Source organism: Portunus trituberculatus, chromosome 15 (assembly GCF_017591435.1).
Source record: "Portunus trituberculatus isolate SZX2019 chromosome 15, ASM1759143v1, whole genome shotgun sequence".
NCBI classification, from domain to species: Eukaryota; Metazoa; Arthropoda; class Malacostraca; order Decapoda; family Portunidae; genus Portunus; species Portunus trituberculatus.
Genome location: NC_059269.1, coordinates 9,939,995 through 9,961,128, shown reverse-complemented (window position 1 = coordinate 9,961,128; position 21,134 = coordinate 9,939,995). Strand labels below are relative to the sequence as shown.

Below are 21,134 nucleotides of genomic sequence, written 5' to 3'. Positions count from 1 at the left end.
ACGTGCCCTCGTCACGAAATACGAGTTTTGTTCTCACCCAAGGGAATTGCGTTGCGTCCAACCGCCTGCAGCGCCACCTCCAACTGCGGCGCCGGCAAGGTGGGCTGACACTGTCCGGCACTGGTGTTTCGGGGCTGCAGATATCTGGAGCACACACACATACACACACACACAAAAAAAAAAGCAATATGCGCGTCAGTATAACCACCTCTCTTCCCTTCCTCCTGCCCTCTCAGCCCTAAGCCCTTAGAGTAGCCAACCCCTCGACTCTTGGAGCTCTTGACGTGCTTGTCGAATGTCTTTCATCAAGTGTCCTCCGCTGGCCATCTCGCCGGTGACCCAGCGCCGTCTGTCTGTGTGGTCTTCCGGGGTCGCACCGTGATCTGACCTCGACGCCTGGGTACAGAGAACAATACTTTTGGAACACTTGCGGGTAAAAATTCACGGTGATTTTTTATTGCGGGGGCGTTCAGTGCTTCTGCTTTGAATAACTTGGAAGGATTGGCCTGAACATATAAAGGTGAGGGTGTAGGTACAGTGAGCTGCGCATTGCCTCCACGCATAACTCGCCTCTTAGGCACGCCAGTTTGTGGTGGTGAAGAATCCTCGTCTGCCCAGGACACTGAACCATCACAGGCCTTGCAACGTAATAACCAATTATGTTATTAATATGTTTTAATCTAGCACACACACGCACAAACACAAACACACACACACACACACACACACACACACACACACACACACACACACACACACACATCCCTTGAAGGCTCCAAGACACGCTAAATTTGTCTTAATTAATTCATTCTTTCATCCGGGATTACAGTGACTAATTCCGTAAAGGACTCGCGGCACATTAGGAGCTTCACGTTTGGCTTCTGTGGCTCCAGGTTGGCAGCGTCGCAATGGCCCAGCCTGCAAGTCGTGGCCCGGCTCGTCGCTCGGTGACGTCATCTTTAACAGCCTCCGGCACCAGCACGTGGGAGGCAGAGGCGTTGAGGGATACTGTGACCAGCTCGTTTGACCCCTGACTCTTGGGTTACCTGACCCCTGTTACAGCTAAGGCATGTAGGTCGCGAAAAGGTGAAGTCACCATACCATCAACTAATCTACACACCCCAGACAGAACGTGATAATAAAGGAACACAAATCCAGCAGAACGTATGTGATTAAAAAAGACAGGATTGCAGGACATAAATTAGTCTCCTATAGTCTGAAAACACGTTAGAATCAATAGGATTGGTTGTAAAGTAAGAAAAAAAAATTATACCACAATATGTTGACTTGTTTGAAATGAGATACGGAGGTTCAAGATGAGCAAAGAACTAATACACAGGACGAGTGACTGTGTATGTGGTGGCTGGAGGGAGTCAGTGCGTGGTGTGCAACTTTTCTGGAGCATGATGCCGCCGTTGATCGAGCTGGTTGTTTGATATTGCTTAGCTGGCGCTGAGTGCATCAAACGTTTAATTGGTGCGGAGAGAACTGCATGAGCTTCAACTCCGTGGTTCAACGTGCAGCACAGTACTCACCAGTCACCAGGCGGTTTTCCTGCTTTGGTCGGTTTTCAGAAACGCTTTGCTCTCACCACGACTGTCTATCAAAGGCCACAGGGATCATCAGCCGGGTTCTCAAAAGTGTTTCGCCAGTTAACCCCTTCAGTACAATGATGCGTTTCCATATTCATTTTGCTTACTATTTGGTGATTATGTACAGCTTCGGAAACTTATGTGGGGAATTAAAATAGTGAAGACTGTGGCTTTAATCTTATGACCTCCATAGACCCTTCCTAATGTCAATAAAATGGTCTAATGGTACACAAATCTGATGATACAATTGTGTCTCAGTATTGAAGGGGTTAATAACGTAAAAATCTTGTTAATCTGTGTCTGGAAACACAGAAACACATGTAAAAACCAATGTACCTTCAAGTAAGGCCTTTGGAAAATAGTGCAGCTGCGGTCGGAAATGTTTCAGAATACAGGTCTTTGTCCCACACTGTGTCAAGTTTAACAATGTTACAAAGTTACAGACGCCAGGGACATCGTAACAGCTGAACAACAATCACACTGCACCTCCTATTACATCAAGAGTGAGCGCTGCAAATATTCAAACATCCAAAACATCCCCATTCCAACTACATATATAAAACTTGTGCTCATCCTGCATGGGGGAAAAAAAAAGACAGGTATTTGTATCAGCAGCATGGCATCATACAATCCCGGATCCTGTACGTAATTGACTTCCTGCTGTGAATAGCGAAGTGGTATGTAAGAGTAATGGTTCTCTCTCTCTCTCTCTCTCTCTCTCTCTCTCTCTCTCTCTCTCTCTCTCTCTCTAGTTACACAAGCTGGAGGCATTTCACTCAATTTTTAAAGTGATTTATAAAGAAACCTTGTCACGTAATGCAATTGTATACTACTACTACTACTACTACTACTACTAATAATAATAATAATAATAATAATAATAATAATAATAATAATAATACCAGAGAGAGAGAGAGAGAGAGAGAGAGAGAGAGAGAGAGAGAGAGAGAGAGAAAACGGGCCGCTCAGCCTCCGGGGTCATGGCAGGTCACTGATTGTGGAGTCACTGGCCGGTAAAAGTTGCTGCCTGCCCTCACGACATGCACACACACACACACACACACACACACACACACACACACACACACACACACACACACACACACACGTATACGACCCTCCTCTTATTAAAGTACGACCATATTCCTTACTTTATTTAACTCCCTCTTCTTCTCTCTCGGCTTAAGTGAAAGGTGGTGGTTTGGGAAGCGGGATTGGGTGGGTGGTTGGATTAGGGCCTAAGGTAGGGATGGGTGGTAGGGTGGTAGGGTGGTAGGGGGTAGCAGGGGGCAGGACAACGTGTGACAGTCAGCCAGTACGTGGGCGGGGTCGGCAGGTGGTCCATAAGGGGTGGGGGGAGTTAGTTCAGGGGGATCAAGAGTCAGTCTTTACCACTGAGAGTCTAGGTAGCGTGCTGTGGTGTTTATCTACCTTCTACTTTAAGCTTCACTCCTCCTCCTCCTCCTCCTCCTATGTTACCCTTTCAAGTCCTCGTCCTCGTCTTCTGTAGCCCTCCAGCCCTTCTAGTCCGTCCTCCGTCCTCTCTCTTCTCCTCCTTTCTTCGAATTCTTGTCACTTTCATACCTTGGTCTCGGTCTGGTAGTGAAGTGCAGCAGAAGAGAGTACAGCTTACCCTTACCCAGATAGCCTCAGTATTAACCCGTGTTACCCGTTACTCCCTCCCTGCTTATGTGGCTCTTTTGACTCGCTTTCACCTCTCTTCTCTTTCTCCTACTCCTCCTCCTCTTCTTCCTCCGCCTTCTCCTGTAATGTCCTGTCTCTCTTCTCTGTAGAGTCTGTAGCTAATTAGAAGTAGTTACCAAACAGCCTTGAAATGACCTAGAGATCTGTTGCTGTTTGGCTTTCCTTTGTATTCTTCCTCCTCCTCCTTCTCCGCCTCTTCTTCTTCTTCCACTCCGTTATCCGCTCTTTTCATTTTCCCATGTTGTTATCTGTTCTAACTTTTAGGCGTTTCTTCCTTCTCCTTCTCTTCGTCTTCTTCCTTCTCTACTCCCTGTTACTCTTTCCCTTCATCTTCCCTTGTCGCTGTCCTTCCTTTTATCCTACTATTCGCTCTTTTAAATCCTCCTCCTCCTCCTCCTCCTCCTCCTCCTCCTCCTCCTCCTCCTCCTCCTCCTCCTCCTCCTCCTCCTCCTCCTCCTCTGTTATCGTCTCTTCCAGTTCTCTCATCTTTATCTGTCGCCTTCATTCCTTTTATACTTTTATTTATTATCTCTCTCCCTCTCCCTCCTCCTCCTCCTCCTCCTCCTCCTCCTTCAGGGCAATTGCTAAGTCGCCAACCCCTGCAAGGGTCCACCGAGGTAGGCAGTTGTCAAGCCATAAGTTTTCAGCCAAGGCGACTTCCACTAAGCCTTTATTTCTTCCCTCCTCCTCCTCCTCCTCCTCCTCCTCCTCCTCCTCCTCCTCCTCCTCCTTCCTTCCCTCATATACTTAAATCCTCCTCCTTTTTCGTCCCCAGTATTTTTTTCTCTCTCCTCTTATTTCTTTCTCATTTCCTCGGTCGCCATCCTTTAGCTTTTTTCTCCCACCTCTCTCTCTCTCTCTCTCTCTCTCTCTCTCTCTCTCTCTGTGGCCCAACTTTTTCTTTACTCTGTGTGTGTGTGTGTGTGTGTGTGTGTGTGTGTGTGTGTGTGTGTGTGTGTGTGTGTGTGTGTGTGTGTGTGTGTGTGTGTGTGTTCTTTTCCTACTTCCTCCCAACTCTCCCGGTTTCCCTTCCTCACTGCGGCATAAGTAAATTTAAATGGGACTCGTATTTATTTTACTATTGTACCAGTTATATTATATCCCTAAGGCACAATTCATTATTATTATTTTTTTTTCTTTACTACAGAATATTATAATTATTAGTTTATATACCATTTGACATTTCGTTTGGATTTTAGTTTGATTTTAATACTATGATTAACAACTTTTTTTTCTATTTATTTATTTATTTATTTATCTATTTATCTGTTTATTTAATTCATTTTTGGGAGTCTAATTCTCTTCACAACGAAAAAGAAAGGTCGTGACACGTTATCAGTTCGTGTTTTTTGTTGATCTACGTGTCTATTTTATTTCTTTTTCATTTTTTTCACATGTTTTCTCCTATCGTGTCATCTTTTTTAAGGCGTGATTGTGCAGCTTCGTGGAAATCGTGTGTGTGTGTGTGTGTGTGTGTGTGTGTGTGTGTGTGTGTGTGTGTGTGTGTGTGTGCGCGTGCAAACAAACTTTTTTTTTTCCTCTCCAGGTAATTACTCCATAAGTGTAATTTTTAATCCAATTATTCTTTGCATTTCCTTTTATCCCGGGAAATTTACAACATAATATCATCCTGTTCAATATTTTTTATCCTGAAAGGCTGGGAATTTACCGACAACATATTACGACAGAGAGAGAGAGAGAGAGAGAGAGAGAGAGAGAGAGAGAGAGAGAGAGAGAGAGAGAGAGAGGTCCCCTTTCTGTGTTAGGTAAGGTCCTTATAGTGAGGTCAAGGACACGGTGCCAGCAGTGTGAGGAGATGCCACGTCAATACTGAGAGTGGCACGCCTGCTGAGAGAGAGAGAGAGAGAGAGAGAGAGAGAGAGAGAGAGAGAGAGAGTGAGAGTGAGAGTGAAGTGCTAGGTAGCCAGGGTAGGGGTGTAGGGAATGACGGTTAAGCCGCACCTGGGTAGAGAGAGGCGTGGCAAGAGAGAGAGAGAGAGAGAGAGAGAGAGAGAGAGAGAGAGAGAGAGAGAGAGAGAGAGAGAGAGAGAGTCACAACTGCGCTATCACACAAGGTGGCTGAGTCCTTCTACCTCTTCTTCCATCCGTCCGCCCGTCTCTCTCTCTCTCTCTCTCTCTCTCTCTCTCTCTCCTCTCTCTCTCTCTCTCTGTCCTCGCCTCCTCCGCCGCCACTTACATGCAGGGAGTGACTTGTGTTGTGTGGAATGCATCGTGGCAGGATATTACCAGGAAGGCTGATTCACTAACTGACTGGCCGGCTCCTACTGTATGTGTGTGTGTGTGTGTGTGTGTGTGTGTGTGTGTGTGTGTGTGTGTGTGTGTGTGTGTGTGTGTGTGTGTTGCGCGGTGGGGGGTTGGTAGCGAGCCGCCGCTTAAAGGTTCATCCGTCACTGGAAATGTCAAGTGTGAGTGTACCTCTGCTCTTCCCTTTGCTTCGCCTTGCCCGCCCTGCCTTCGGGTTCACGGCCCTTAACCACCCACTGACCCCCAATGACCCCGCACTGACCCCTTCCTTAGCGCCACAGTCCCTTCACAGCATGCCGACTCTGGGGATAATGAGGAGCTGCCCATCCTTTTCTCCACCTCATCATATCTCAATTCGCTCCTTTTCCAGTGAGCAATATTGACGTGAACTCTATTTCCCGTGCTAGGTTGGGGGCCGGGAGTGGTTCATTTGGTGGCAGCGGGTGGATTGTGGCAGTGGGGTGAAGGGATCGCCTGACCTATACATGGAACACGCGTGGAGTCAAGTGTTTTGGGACAAATACTTGACATGCGACCTCCTCCCTCGTTGCGTGCCTCCCCCTGGAAAAGGTTGCCGTACAGTACATCCAGATTCCAGGTTTCCCTCTCTCACCCTTCCACGCTTCCATCCTCTTTCCCTCGTTCTCTCTGCTCTCTTCCTCTCTCCTGTGACTTTTCCGTGTGGCAATAATGCGTGAATCTTCCTTTTTTTTTTTTTTTTTTTACTTGTGTATTATTTTTATTCTTTGCTTGAATCTATTTTACATTTTTTATTTCTACATCCTGTCCTCTTCACATGTTCTCCTCTTCTTCTATACATCTTCCTTACCGTATCTTTCCTCATCAGTTCTTCCCAACCATTTCTCTCGCCTTATTCTCTCCAACCTTCCTTCACGCTCGTTTCACCTCTTTAGTCCTCCCTTCTCCCTTCTTTCCTCTTTCTCGCCCTATTCCACCACGCCCTTGTTCTTCCCCATCCTCTTCTTCTCGTTCACCTTTCACCCAACCGCTTCCTCCCCTCTCGTTTTGTCTCGCTCCCCTGCATGGCTCCCTCGCTGAACATTTGTGTAGAATTCCTAATACATTTTATTTGATTTTATTACCTTCTCCATTTGTAGTGTATGCTCTTCCTATTACACCTCTGTTTAACTGGTAATATTCTATCGAGCCTCTCACCTTGGCAGCCATTCCGCGCCACGCCAGGGAGACAGGGAGACGTTTAGGGTACGGCGCTTGGCAGATCATCACATTTCAAAGAATTAAGGAAGGCCACGTCTTGTACCGCACGCCAGAGTTCGAAGCTGCAGGTCTTCATGATAATATTGGGTCACAGAGTTGTTGTGTTCTGAATTGCTCCAGCAGACATTTACGTTCAATTGTTCCAGCGTTGAACTTCGCGTCTAAACTTAGATTGTCCTTCGTGTATGTATAGAATGCAGCAGTATACACTGTACTGTATGTGCGTACGTTGAAGGAGTTCGGTGTGGCAAGGACCAGGGCGTGCCACTCTACATTCCGAAGTTTGACTGCTGATTCTGTTAACGGCACACCTCCAGGTACAAGCCATGGCGTGGGGTGTGGAGGGCCTTGCTAACTGGGTTCTAGTGGCGTGACAACCATACTTAAGGGACTTGCTGTCAGTAGGTCGGTTGAAGGGGAAGGGAGGAAGTATTCTGTGGGGACGTGGCTATACTTGTCAGACGGTGGTAGGAAAGGGTGACGTCTTATTCCGCACAACCATTGACATTTCGCGATCCAAGCTATTCAACATGTCTCGACTTCATGTTGCGATTGCTTAAGGAATACACAAGGAAAAATAATAGTTTTATTCAGACATTATTAGTATTGTGGTCTGAATGGCAGTAGAATCACAAGTATCGTCATCCGGGAAGCTACTGCTTAAGGAATATACAAGGAAAAATAGTACTGTTTTATTTAGACGTTATTAGCATTATGGTACGAATGGCAGAAAAACCACAAGCACCGTCATCCGGGAAGCAACTGCGGCCACACGGAATTGCTGCGTCATGAGAGCAGGAATGACCCAAGACAAAGCAAACTGATGTGGATTCCTACCGAGAAGCTTTGCATGTTGATGGAGTGGCTTGGTATTAGGATGCCAGGAAGTCCTTTGTGACTGCCCCCTTGCCTTACTTGGGGTGATCGGCGTGTATAGCAGCATTGCGTACCGTGTATTGACGTCTGGGGTGCATCACGAGGCCAGCAGCAGGTGGTGTGTAGAGTTACGTAATGATGTGAGGGTAACAGTGTCGTTTGTGTTCTTTACAGAGCGGAGTGTCTACGGGGGACGCGGCGCCCAGGTTTGAGCCGCAGGTAGCAATGGTGTGTGCCGGTCGCAGCCAGTACCACGCCCAGTACATGACCAAGACAGGCCGATGGGTCACCGACGAGGACTCCAAGGTCACTTGCCTCAAGGACAAAGTGGACATCCTCCGCTACTGCAAACAGGTACGTGTGTGTGTGTGTGTGTGTGTGTGTGTGTGTGTGTGTGTGTGTGTGTGTGTGTGTGTGTGTGTGTGTGTGTGTGTGTGTGATTTGAGAGAGAGAGAGAGAGAGAGAGAGAGAGAGAGAGAGAGAGAGAGAGAGAGAGAGAGAGAGAGAGAGAGAGAGAGAGAGAGAGAGAGAGAGAGAGACGAAGGTAAGTTTTGCATGTGTTGACAACCACTTACCTGCGGAAACTGACACAGGCAGATATGGAGAAAAATTATATTGGTGGTGGTGGGCAAAGTGTCACTTAGAAGTCGGTGGTTCGATTTCCAGTGACGTATGTTGGGCGGCACTGGCCGTAAAAAGGTGCCTGTGTGTGTGTGTGTGTGTGTGTGTGTGTGTGTGTGTGTGTGTGTGTGTGTGTGTGTGTGTGTGTGTGTGTGTGTGTGTGTGTGTGTGTAGACCGTCATCAGTCGGTAACACACAGTTAAGTAAATACTAGAGTTGCATACACCAATCTGACACTGACACAATATCATACAATAAATCCAATATTTTCTGCCCAGACGAGCCCCTTGGAGTGACCCGAGGCACAATTCCCCTTGTATGAGCACCAGGTTACTGCCGCGGCCATTCCACACGCTCTGGATGTCTTGTCCTATGACCAGGAAATTGTCGGGCGTAGGAATTCTCTTTCTTGGTTGGTATAGTGTGCAGCAGCATTGCCTTGTAACTATGTTGGGAAACCTCCATTCTCGTTTAAGGCACCTGGAAGCGCTGCTCCCTGAGTGCCTGAATGCACGCTGCCACTGAGGCATTTCCGAGAACATTCTTGTTCTCATTCTTGGTCCCAACTTGGCGACCATATTTGCTCATCATTCTGCTTTATAATTCACAAATAATTTTATAAGCAATTTGTGCTATGTGTCATCTTTAATCGCAAAATTATAAAATTCATCATTAACTTATCAAAATTTTGCATCTAGTTAATTAGTGAAATAATATTTGTCAATATGATTATAATTTAGTATTGAGCATGATGTGCATACATGAGCGGCATTTGATGGCGCAGAGTGCCTGCCTGCCGTGGCCCGCTCCGCTATTTCACACACCGAGCACGTCCTGCACACAAATTTTTGAAGTGGATCAGTATTGTTTGCATTTCGTGATGTGTGTGATGGTGATAGATGGACGAGTCACGGCGGGCGAGGACTAGGGTGTCCGTAACTCAGGCAGCGACGAATGTATTGACGCACTATATGCGCATAATGGGGTAAAAGGCTCCACCAGCATTATTTAGCCTTGGTTTTGTATTTCTGTGATGGAATCATTCACTTGAAAGAAATCCTAGTGACAAGAGCTACCTTTACATTCACCAAGTATGAGTTACCCGCAGCGCACCCACGCACATCCCACCAGGTGAACACAATAGGACATGGACATAGCATGTGCCCACGTGCGTGTGGGTTGTGCCTTGCTGACGTCACGATTCCTCGCACCGCGGGTCCATCTGTGGCAATTCTGGCGTGGAGTGACGATCCCATCCCGTGTTGTGGTGAAGCGGCGTGTACCGAACGGTGCATCACACTGTGCGGTAACACCAGTCTTTGCCAGTGTACAGATGAAGCTGAATACCATGGAGAGGTGATACTGAGAGGGCAGACGGGACGGGGCTCGGTGGCAAGGCAAGGCAGGGTAGGGCGATGATCTCACAGGGCCACCTCTACACCTGCCCACAGCGGCGCCCCGCCCACAGTTGTAGGATCATTAATGCGGCCAGTCAGCTGGGGCTTTCACTACGCCGAGAGGTGCACGTTGAGCCGTCTGGCCCCATACGCCTCAGCGACACTCCATTCAGTAACATTCACCACACGGACTGCACACCAATGTCCACAAGCAACTAAACAACGTACGCTCAACGATAAGCAAACGTACAAAGATCATAAAGACCACAGATTTACTACATGCACAGCTACTAGTACTGACCTGCAGCTTGACCTGCCTGCATCACCCACAGTCAGCCACCAGTAAAGGCAGCGTTGACGTCATGCACGGCAGAGATTGTGTTTGCCATTCAAAAAACGCAGTGGTGCTCGCCGGCCGTGTTCCGACAGTGTGTCCGTCTATGAGGCGCAGGAAGCCTTTAATTCTTTGGAAGCAGATGCTGAGTTTCCGAGACTTTTTCTTAACATAGTATGTATACTGAGAATCTTTGGGAGATAAAGATACTGTGTAGCGTTAAAGAAAAGAATTAGTTTCGACCTTTTTTTTCATTGCAAACATGGAGAAGCCGAAATAAATTCGTGGAAGTTTTCTTGTCAACTACCTGAAAACGTTGAAAAGAAACTCATTGGAAGTTTTTCACTTTTTCGATTACAGAGGAAAAGCTGATTCATAGAGACGCTCAAGGGTACGAGGCTTTCTTTGCCCCATCCAGGAACACCAGGAACGTCTCAAGTCGAGCTCTCTGAATCCAATTTATACAGTCGCTATTAAAACTTGTGTCGGTTCAGGGACATCATCACCGTTGCTTTTCATCCCCGTCCCTACGGAAACGGGGCATCACCCAAGCGGCAATAACAAGACGTCGCTATAAAAGGAACTGGTCGACTAAACAGTACAAGGAATAGGGGTGATGTCGGTAATGATGGGAATAAAAGGGGGATAAAAGAGTGAAATGGTGCAGCAACACATGACACTAACAGACAGACTTTGACCCACCCCTTCCCTTACCACACAAACACACACACACACACACACACACACACACACACACACACACACACACACACACACACACACACACACTACAATACCTGATCCATTATGCAACACGAAATGAAAAACTGCGAAGCCTTGATTAAACCTACGAAAGCTTGGGTGCTCCATTTCATTTCCAGACCCACCCATCGATCACAACAGTCAGGTTATTTCAAAGGCAGTAATGCATATACTCTTGCCATGCGTACCCATTGTACCTCACTCCTCCTGTCACTATCACCACGCCACACTTCACTCCCTCACACTTTCATTTAGAAATGTCTTGCTCTCTCACCTCGACAGTTTTCCAAGACCACAGAGACGACGAGCCACGTTTTCAAGACAGGTTCTCCTTATAATACACTAAAAACCTTGCCAGTCCATCAACAGAACCCTAAAAACTCTCTTAAAAACACAAGTATCTTTAACTTGTGCCTCTGGAAAGTAGTGATTGTGATAGAGCGAAGCGTTTCAGACTACGAGCCAATTCCTGCTTTCAACATTCCTGCTCGGCGATGTGGACACAAGAACAGTACACAGGCACGCGCCACGCAAACACGCAGCCCACAATTACCCTTTTTGTATACGAAATGCCGGAAAATTTCACCGCATCTGTAATTTTTCCTGTTGATTTCACGGCAGCCTTTGTGTGGTTGTGTCTATTTGCTGCGTCGATTGAACGATGAGGATTGAAGGAAGAGAGGCTGGCTTAGAAAAGTTCTGGGGTTGTACAGGAGCGGGCCGGCAGAAGCACAATGGGGGAAGCCAGTGTGTGCGTCCGTTTTGCCTCGTAATCCTCCAGCTTTTGCCTCACACACGAGCAGGATAATGGCAAAATTGGACCAGTGGGCATAAAAATGAGTATGCACAAGAATGGGTTAACCTCTTCAGTACCATGACACGTTTTCATATTCATTCTGCTTACTATTTGGTGACTTTACACACCTTTGAAACTTATGCGGGGATTAAGATAGTGAAGACTCTGGCTATTAATCTTCTGACCTCCATAGACCTTTCCTAATGTAAATAAAATTGTCTAATCACACCCAAAACTCCTGGTAAAAATGCGTCCCAGTACTGAAAGGGTTAATAGGAAATATAGTTTAGTGGGTATTAAAAAAAAGGTATAAGATGAGAGAATGAGTTTGAATGTGTTAATTAAATGGAGCTGTAAGGATTGATATTTCTTTAGCTGGTTAAGAAAGGGAAAAGTTTAAGAGGGATACAAAAAAAATACATTACTCCAATAAAGGGATTAAAAAAACTAAACACGACAAAAAAAATGGTTGAATACAATAAATAACAATATAAACTCAAGATTACACTAAAAAGGACTGACGAGGAAAAATCTAATAGGTATGAAAAAAGACATAAATTGGGGATTACCATCATCAACACGACCCCCTCTTAGGAACGTACCCTGTGCTCATAAAAAGGAGGAGGAGGAGGAGGAGGAGGAGGAAAAGTAATGGAAATCTGTGAGAAAAAAGATAAAATTAACAGGCAGGTAAAGGGCAGCAAGGTACATGTATAACGCTTATTATCCATTTAGCTTTATCCTTGTTCGCTAGTATTATGGTTCAGCCAAGGCGTGGTTCAATTAGTTCCAGTGCTTATCAGTGAACGATTAGCGCAACACACCACCAGATGAGCCTCGTGTTGGTGAGGAGACGCGCGCAGTGGTCGGCTGATGATTCACGGCACAGGGGAAGGAAGGGGAACAGAAAGGCGTTGTATGAAAGGTATACAAGTGAGGGAAACTGTAATCGTATGCATGAATCTCGTTCTATTACTATTTCGACTCGTAACGTTGATTGGTTCAATAAAAATTACACGTGTTGATCCCACCAAATCCTTTTAATATCCGTGTGTGTGTGTGTGTGTGTGTGTGTGTGTGTGTGTGTGTGCGAGGGAGGAAGCGAAGGGCTGACCACCAGGGATGCACTGCTAAAGTTGAACAAGAGCCTTAAGAGCCTCGGCTGCCAAAATTCCAGAATGTAGCATCAGGCTCGGGACGATTAACTAACTTTGCCGTTAACTTCTACAACTTAATCATTAAATCAATTACTATAACAAGTTGATGTTTAAGAATCTGATTTAAGGAAACTTAATAGAGAATGAAAGTGTGTGTGTGTGTGTGTGTGTGTGTGTGTGTGTGTGTGTGTGTGTGTGTGTGTGTGTGTGTGCGTGTGTGTGTACGGCAGCGCGGGTGCGGCCCTGTGCGTGCGCAAGAGTGGTTGAATGTATGCGTAAGCCAATATCCATATTTGCAGTGGCCTTGATGTATGCATCAGGTGCATTTTGTACAGGTAAGCCTTAATGACCGGCATGGCGGGTGGCGGGTGGTGGTGTTGCCGGGCAGGTAACAGGTAACAGACCAGTGCAGCAGCCCGTTCTGGCGCGCCACAGCCATGCCGCCACTGCTGGCCGCTGATGGCTCTTCACCGTCCATAGCGTGTCACGCACGCTACCGAAAATCCGAAATAAAATGTGGACAACGTATTTCAGGATACTGTTTATGAACAGATCAGAAAAAGTCCAGAGAATAAAAGAGGGAAATATGAGTGGATAGGCGGCATCATTATGATAAGCACACCGTGAGGGAAAGACGCTTCAGGCACGCAGCTGAAAGAGACAAGTTCCTTCAGACACCACTTCATTACTTCATTCCCCAGACTCTGAGACAGACAGTCGCTGCTGAAGTTCACTGCATCTCGGCATGAGTTAGCCTAGAGCCAGGAGACACAACCAGTCACACAGGGAGGCTCCGTCATTTATTTCCGGGAGCAGTCTGTAATGAAGCCGCGCTGGCGGCGTCATTTGTGTATTTCCTGCCTGAAAAATGTCATTTAATCGCTCCAGCAGTGGAATGCAGGGCAAGTATTAGGTCGCCAGTTCCGGGAGGTGGGATCTCTTTTTCCCAGTGAATGTTTCCAAACGTGTGCAGCGTCTCACGTATAATAGTAAAAGTTGTGACGCAATAGTTACACCGGGAAGTAATTAATACGGATCTATCCTTACCGTCATGTTGGAAGAGAGTCTCCTCCGCCGCAGGACGCAAAAAGATTGTGTTGCAGTAAATAGCAACCAAGGCATAATGAAAATATCACAGAGATGATGAGCTCGGCGCGAGGGATCCCTGGGAGGTCGATGGTCGAGACAAATCGATGAGACGAAACAATAGGGTAAGCACCGCAGTGCAGGGATTTTTTTTCCCGTAAATGTTCGTCCTTATGCTAACTAGCATCATTTTTGTTTTGGAAAATGGAATGGAAAGTCACTCAGGTTTTGAAAATGTAATAAAAAATAGCAAGCAATATTTCAAAATGCTGCAGAACAATTGAATAACTGAAAGGCAAATATTAGCGTCGCCCTGCGTGAGCGGAGTTCCTGTGAGCAATACTTGTTGGGTAATGCCAGTATCTTCAAACTAAATGTCTATGGCGTGTTAGTACCGCCTTGAAATACCTAGACACACAACTACACATTAACAAGTGACTTTTGTTCCTTCAAATAATAGTGTAGTTCGCGTTAAGTGCTAGAACTGTTCACCAAATACTGCGACCTTAATTGGGAGAACGGCAAGCCGAGGTAGTTAAAATTACCACATGTTACCAGATACACAAGCTAAATTGAACATGAGTATACAGCATATCTATGACACCACTCCGGCATGCGGCACACAGCTTGCCTCTAGTTTGCAAGCGTGACCAGAACTGACGCTATTGAATGGCAGTGTTCGGCTTTGTCATGGTGTGCTGAACCTTTAACAAAGAAACTACAATAAAGTACATACACACAACCAGTTTCACGCGCGTTAAATCTGTGCCAGAGTGAACCAAACTTGCAGCATACGACTGTGCCCGCTGTCTCCATTCATACTGGGTGATTTGCCTTTGTTTTTGTTGGTGCTGTTTTTCCTTCCTTGTCGCTCTATTACGGTAATGGCTCCGACTCTCTGCTTCATTACATTGCTACAAGATGGCTCGACTTGCAGTGTGCTGGCCGCGCTCAACGATGGAATAACGCTGGGTGTGTCATTCAGTGTGTTCTGCCATTGGGTTTGACCGTGAACTGTTGCACTTGAAAATTATTATTATTTCACCTATTTGACCTGAAAACCTTAAGCCTTCTCTTTACATCAAGCGTTATCGGATATTATACTTTTTTCCACACTGAAATATTTGTAATAAATGTAACGCTGACATGCACTCCATCACGGGATCATTGTACCTTCCACCATATTATGTTATGGTTTATGTATTTTTTTTTTTCAATTTGTGTGTGAGAAGCTGCTCTCACGCCATGTCATGTACCACGGAACACCGGCCTCTGACAGACTCACGCCATATTTGTGGAGGTGTAAAGAAGCAATCATTGGCAGCTAGCGGGAGTGCAAAAAGTGGCCGGTGATGGAGGGCTGCGTGGGGTGGCGGCAGTGTTTTCATCTTCATTGTTTCCCGTGTAACAAGTGTCAGAGTAGTTTTCTGCATCGGACAGTTCGGGCCGAATAGATATTTAACTAAAGGTGTTTCAGCTGCTAGAAAGAAGACCTTCCCTTCCCTCACCGGCGTCACTTGCTGTTTGCTAACGTCACGGCCGCAGGCATGTTCAAGCCGAAGTGTTCGTGTATCTATCGTGTGAGTTTGCGTGGTGGGAAGCTGCAGGCAGGCCTCAGGCAGGCATGGGTCTCGCAGCGTGTGGCATCGGGTCATCACCTTTCACTGTTTGTAATGATTAGCTCGTCGTCGAGGCTGACAATAAGGGCTGCGGAGCAGCCACAGCTGGGGAAGACGAGCTGGGAAGGCGGGGGAGACCTGGCCAATATTGGGAGATGCGCTCGTTGCTCTGAGTCCAGAGAGAAGCCGACAAGTTAATGAAATATTTGCGTTATGTCGGGGTGAGTCAAGTGAGAAGATTTTACAGCAAGGGAAGGGAACAAGCATATGCCGGATGCAGGAGGGAAGTTGGAACTTGTGGAAGGAGAAGTTTCCCAAAGAATCTTTACATGGAAGTTATTCAGAAGAAAAATAGAATGAATAAAACTTCTTTCTTGGCATGGGCATTTGGGGAACAAACTAACTGTTGGCCACATATATAATGGAAGGAGGGACGGAAAAAAAAGCGTCCTAAATACATAAATTACGCAAGTTGAAGCTGGGAAGGCATGCCGGAGCCTGCGGTTCTCACGCCGAGCGGCGAGACAAAGCCGGGGACGCGTGGCAAGCGGTGGGTGAGAGACTGAGATGCGCGGCAGTGAACTAGACGGGCGGTGGCAGGTGGCAGGTGGCACGCCTAGCCACCAGCAGCTGCCACACCTGGCTAGTCTGCTTCGGCTCACCTGGGTAGCTCCTCTTTACGCCAACACAACTTCCGTGTATTGCTATTGATCCGACAACACCAGCTATTTTTACGCCGGAGAGTCTTGTCTACGCCACGCGAGAAGCTGTCCAATGTGTGCGTAAAGTGATGGTGCAGCGGTGCGGCGGGCATGGCTGCGTGGCGCCCTCGAGTTGAAGTGTAGCCCACAGCTGCCCCCGATACCGTCGGCCTACACTCACTCTGTCTGCATTCACGTGCTGAAACACACACACACACACACACACACACACACACACACACACACACACACACACACACACACACACACACACACAGAGAGAGAGAGAGAGAGAGAGAGAGAGATTAATTCCGCATTATTCATAGCGTTATAGTATTCTTTTTGTTTGTTTGTAAGTTTGTTTTGTTTCAGTTACCGCGCCTTTTGTCCGATCAGTGTTCCGCCTCTCTGCTTGTTTACACACTACTTGGTTTGTTTTGGTGTGCTCGTTTCATTCCCCTCAGCGTAAATAAACACTTCTTTCGCGCGCACGTATATACCATGTGTGTGTGTGTGTGTGTGTGTGTGTGTGTGTGTGTGTGTGTGTGTGTGTGTGTGTGTGCGTGTAAAATACATCCACGCGCTTGTTATTCATGTATGCACGTATGTATATATAAACATAAATGTATATATAAACAAATACCCGCTTAGTCACTCCAGCCTCAGTCATACAAGGATAAACCTGTGCGTATGTGTGAGTACTCTTGTATATAACACCAACACTTAACACTACTACTACTATGACACAAGCACACTAATCCCTCACCTCCAACTAACCTTTCTTAACCTAACCTAACCTAACCACACAACACTAATCACACTTAACTATAACTCACACCTTACCTAACTTCACCGAACCTCAACACAAACACACACACACACACACACACACACACACACACACACACACACACACACACACACACACACTACTTAACTAACAATCATGCTACTTACAGTATTCACCCACCTCAACATAGTCACACTCACGAACCTCGCTTCCTTACACAAATATCAAGAGTTAGATCGAGCGTTTGTCTTCTGCTTTACTAACACCAGCAATATTGGTGAGACGTGGGCCATATTCAGAAACGCCTTGTTCTCTCACCACGACAATTTTTCAGGTCCCCAGAGATGACTAGCCGGGTTTTTCAAGACAGTTTCTCCTTATGATAAACTACAAATCTTGCTAATCCATCACCAGAACCATGAAAATACCCTTAAGAACACGAGTATCTTCAACTAGAGCCTCTGAAAATAGTCGTTGTGAGAGAACAAAGCTTTTCTAAATATGGACTGAGGCTCGTATTCTGAAACACTTCCTCGCTGCACCTTCATTATTTTCAAAGGGTTTTTAAGGATGTTTCTGTGATTTTAGTGACATGTTAACAAGTTTTCTGGATTATCAACAGGAAAAATACTCTTTAGAACTCGGCTATAATCGTCGAGAAAGCGTTTCCGAATATGGACGCATAGACGGCGTGCCACCCAATCGCTCTAGCGTGGTGGGAGTCACTTGAGCTGTTTGGTATCGTGTCCTGTGAACCTGAGTCTGCAGGGAGAAGGTACAGACGGTTAGGGGGACGTGGAGAGGGGGAGAAGTGGGGCAAGGGAAGGGAGAGGAAGGATATTGGAGAAGGGGTGTAACCATGGGAAGAGTGTGTGTGTGTGTGTGTGTGTGTGTGTGTGTGTGTGTGTGTGTGTGTTTGTATACAAAAAGAAAAGGAGGAAAAGGAAGAAAGAAAATAAATGACAGCTTGGGAATTACGTATTTCGAGAGAGAGAGAGAGAGAGAGAGAGAGAGAGAGAGAGAGAGAGAGAGAGAGAGAGAGAGACGGTGCATTCATACGATCTGTAAGGAAATGGATGGCTGGCGTGTCCTTGAAGGCTTGATTCGTCCTTCTCTCACTCCCACTCTCTCTCTCTCTCTCTCTCTCTCTCTCTCTCTCTCTCTCTCTCTCTCTCTCTGCCCTTCCCTCTCCACTCAGTGTCCCCTCCGCGCGTGGCTCCCTGGACGCCCCGCTGCTCAGGTATCAGGCATTGGCAGGAGTGTCTCTAAGGGCGCCAGCAGGATATTGGTGTAAAGAAGGGAAGGGAGATCAGAGCAGGACTTGAACAATGAATGGACAGAGCGAACAGTGCCAGCAGGAGAGCGCTAAAAGAACATGAAGAAAGGAAAGGAAGATTCTATGCTGTGTTGGTTTAGTATGCTACGTGGTTCAAGGGATATTTATGTGTTTTGACTGGGAATGTGCGAATGATGTGCTTTGTGTGTGTGTGTGTGTGTGTGTGTGTGTGTGTGTGTGTGTGTGTGTGTGTGTGTGTGTGTGTGTGTGTGTGTGTGTGTGTGTGTGTGTGTGTTTCGTAATAACTGCGGTATGTGAGGGATTGCAATATAGCACAAGGGAGACAGATTAATATATAGTTACGTGTTAATTGCTTCGTTGTTTTATGCTCAGGTGATGTTATATAAGTACTCAAGTGTGCTTCGGATGGGGATGATAGATGAAATTAAGTAGCTTTGCTCATAAAGGGACTGGCCGCCAACTTGTATGCCTCAGTCTCCTGCAGCTTCTCCCATTTTCTTATGCTCTTATGTTCTTTGCCTTCAGATTAAGCTGCTTTACGTATATATTAGGCCTTTGTTCTCTAAGACTTAATTTTAAAGGCCACAGAGGTGAATACTCAGGCCGTCATAGCCGTTCTCCTCACTGACGATACAAATTCATGAAAATACCCCCTGAAAAAAAAAAAAACAACTCCAATAACTCCTACCCTTTTTAAAATTCCCTGAAATAACGCACCACTAAAGCATTCAAGAATAGCCATCACAGTCATCCCACCGCCAGTAAATCCAGTCATTCCTTACACTGCTGGGATGTGCATGACGTCTTCTGCCTCTCCTCCCTCTCCTGGCCCTCCTCTCCCCCACTTTTCATTGCCACGCCAAGCTTCAGAAAGGCGGAGGAGAACAGACGGTCTTCCTTCACTGCCGCCACCACCACTCGCGTTGCTTAGAGCCCGCAAGGAGCACGGACGAGGACTAGCGACCTAAATTACCTCAGAATGAGCCATCACTCGAGTTGAGGGTCCTTTGGGGAAGCGACGAGGAAGGCGGAGGAGAGAGAGAGAGAAGGGAAGGGAAGCCAGCAGGAAGGAGGTAAAGGTGGACTGCGGTAGAAATGGTAGGCAGAGAGAGATAGAGACCGAGGAAGACAGAACGAGAGAGATGCATGAAGGATCAACTACTGAACTGTTAAGGGGGGGGGAAGAAAAAGGCAGACAACATTGGTAGTAAATAAAGGAGGTGCTACAGTAAGATGGAATGGAGAAAGACTAAAAGAATTAATAAGAAAGAAGAGAAGAAGGAAGGGACGAGGCAGATAAAACGAATGATACAAAGAAAAACACAAGAGGGGGAAGTAGGAGTAGAGGCAAAGCACAGGGGAATAAACAGAAAGTATTGGAAGAGATAGAGAGAAAGTGAAAGTGAAAGCGGAAGAGAAGCGAAAACAGTAAAAAGAGGGAAAGAGGAGAGACAAGCAAGGGGAAGGAAGGGTGTCCGTCGCTTGAGGGGGAAGAGGACAGGAGGAGAGAAAAGCAGACAAGGAGGAGGAGCAGGAGGAAGAGGACGAGGACAAGGAGGAGGAGGTGAAGAAGGACGAGGGAAGGAGAGGGAAAGGAAGGAAGGCAAGCCATTTGTATCAAGAGGGGAGGATATGAGAGCGGAAAGGGAAAGCACAGGATGTTGATAGGGGAAGAGGAAGAAAGTGAGAGAGAGAAAAGTGCAGTGATAAAGCGAGTGGTGGTGATGTTATGTAGAAATTTGTATCAGAGTAAAACACCTTGAGAGAGAGAGAGAGAGAGAGAGAGAGAGAGAGAGAGAGAGAGAGAGAGAGAGAGAGAGAGAGAGAGAGAGAGAGAGAGAGAGAGAGAGAGAGAGAGAGAGTGGTAAGATCGTGTGGGTTAGAGTTGGGTATAAAATCAGAACCAGACTGGGCAGACCTGTTGAGTTGACTGGAACACCCACCCACTCACCCACCTACTCACCCGCCCACTCACCCACCGCGTCACTCCTCACGCGGGTGTTGGGTGACTGGTGGTGGTGGTGGTGGTGGTCTAAGATGTTATTGTTGTTGTTGGCGGTGGTGGTAGTGGTGGCGGCGGTATCAGATGTGTGGCTAGCTCTGGGGATCTAGTGTGTGTGTGTGTGTGTGTGTGTGTGTGTGTGTGTGTGTGTGTGTGTGTGTGTGTGTGTGTGTGTGCCCTGCTGCCCATCTGTTGCGGTCTGGGTCCGGGAAGAAGAAGGGAGAAGGGAGGGAGAGTTCAGACAAGAGGAAGCCGAAGAGAGAGAGAGAGAGAGAGAGAGAGAGAGAGAGAGAGAGAGAGAGAGAGAGAGAGAGAGAGAGAGAGAGAGAGAGAGAGAGAGAGAGAGAGAGAGAGAGAGAGAGAGAGAGAGACTAACTTATATATAAAACTCAATGCAAACTTTTCCTAACAAACCAGCAGTGCACAGAGGCGATAAGGGCAACCAAACACCCAAAGCGCCTTATCTCTGGCCGAGGTGGCGTGGAAACCAGCAAAGAGGGAGGTTTCAAGACATTTATCCCTTTCTTTTGGTTAACTATCAGAGCTGTAAGGGGACTGGCAACTTAGTGGGCCTTTTTCTTTGATAATTACATTTATACAACGCTTTGTTCTCTCACCACGACTATTTTCCAAGGCCACAGAGATGATTAGCACGGTTTTCAAGAGTGTTTCTCCAGTTAATAGTACAGAAAGCTTGTCACTCTGCCTCTAGAACTGTAAAAAAACAAACACCTAAAAAAAAACCTCGTGTAAATTTAATTAAAGACTTTTCAAATAGTGGAAGTGAAGCACAGAAGGGTTTGAGAATACGAGGCGCAAAATTAACGTGTTATTGCTCCACATTCTTGCTGGGAAGGAGAAAGCCCGTGTTTTAGTCCACTAGTGTAAATCCTTTC

General features: G+C 46.6%; 1 protein-coding gene across 1 annotated transcript in view; it reads left to right on the top strand.

Annotated features, from left to right (window-relative positions):
* Window positions 1-21,134, top strand: part of LOC123504269 (amyloid-beta-like protein) — a 77,308-nt gene that overhangs the window by 25,457 nt on the left and 30,717 nt on the right. The window contains exon 2 of the mRNA XM_045254677.1: window positions 7,851-8,030. Within this exon, the coding sequence (XP_045110612.1) occupies window positions 7,851-8,030 (180 nt within the window). The remainder of the gene's footprint in view (window positions 1-7,850; window positions 8,031-21,134) is intronic.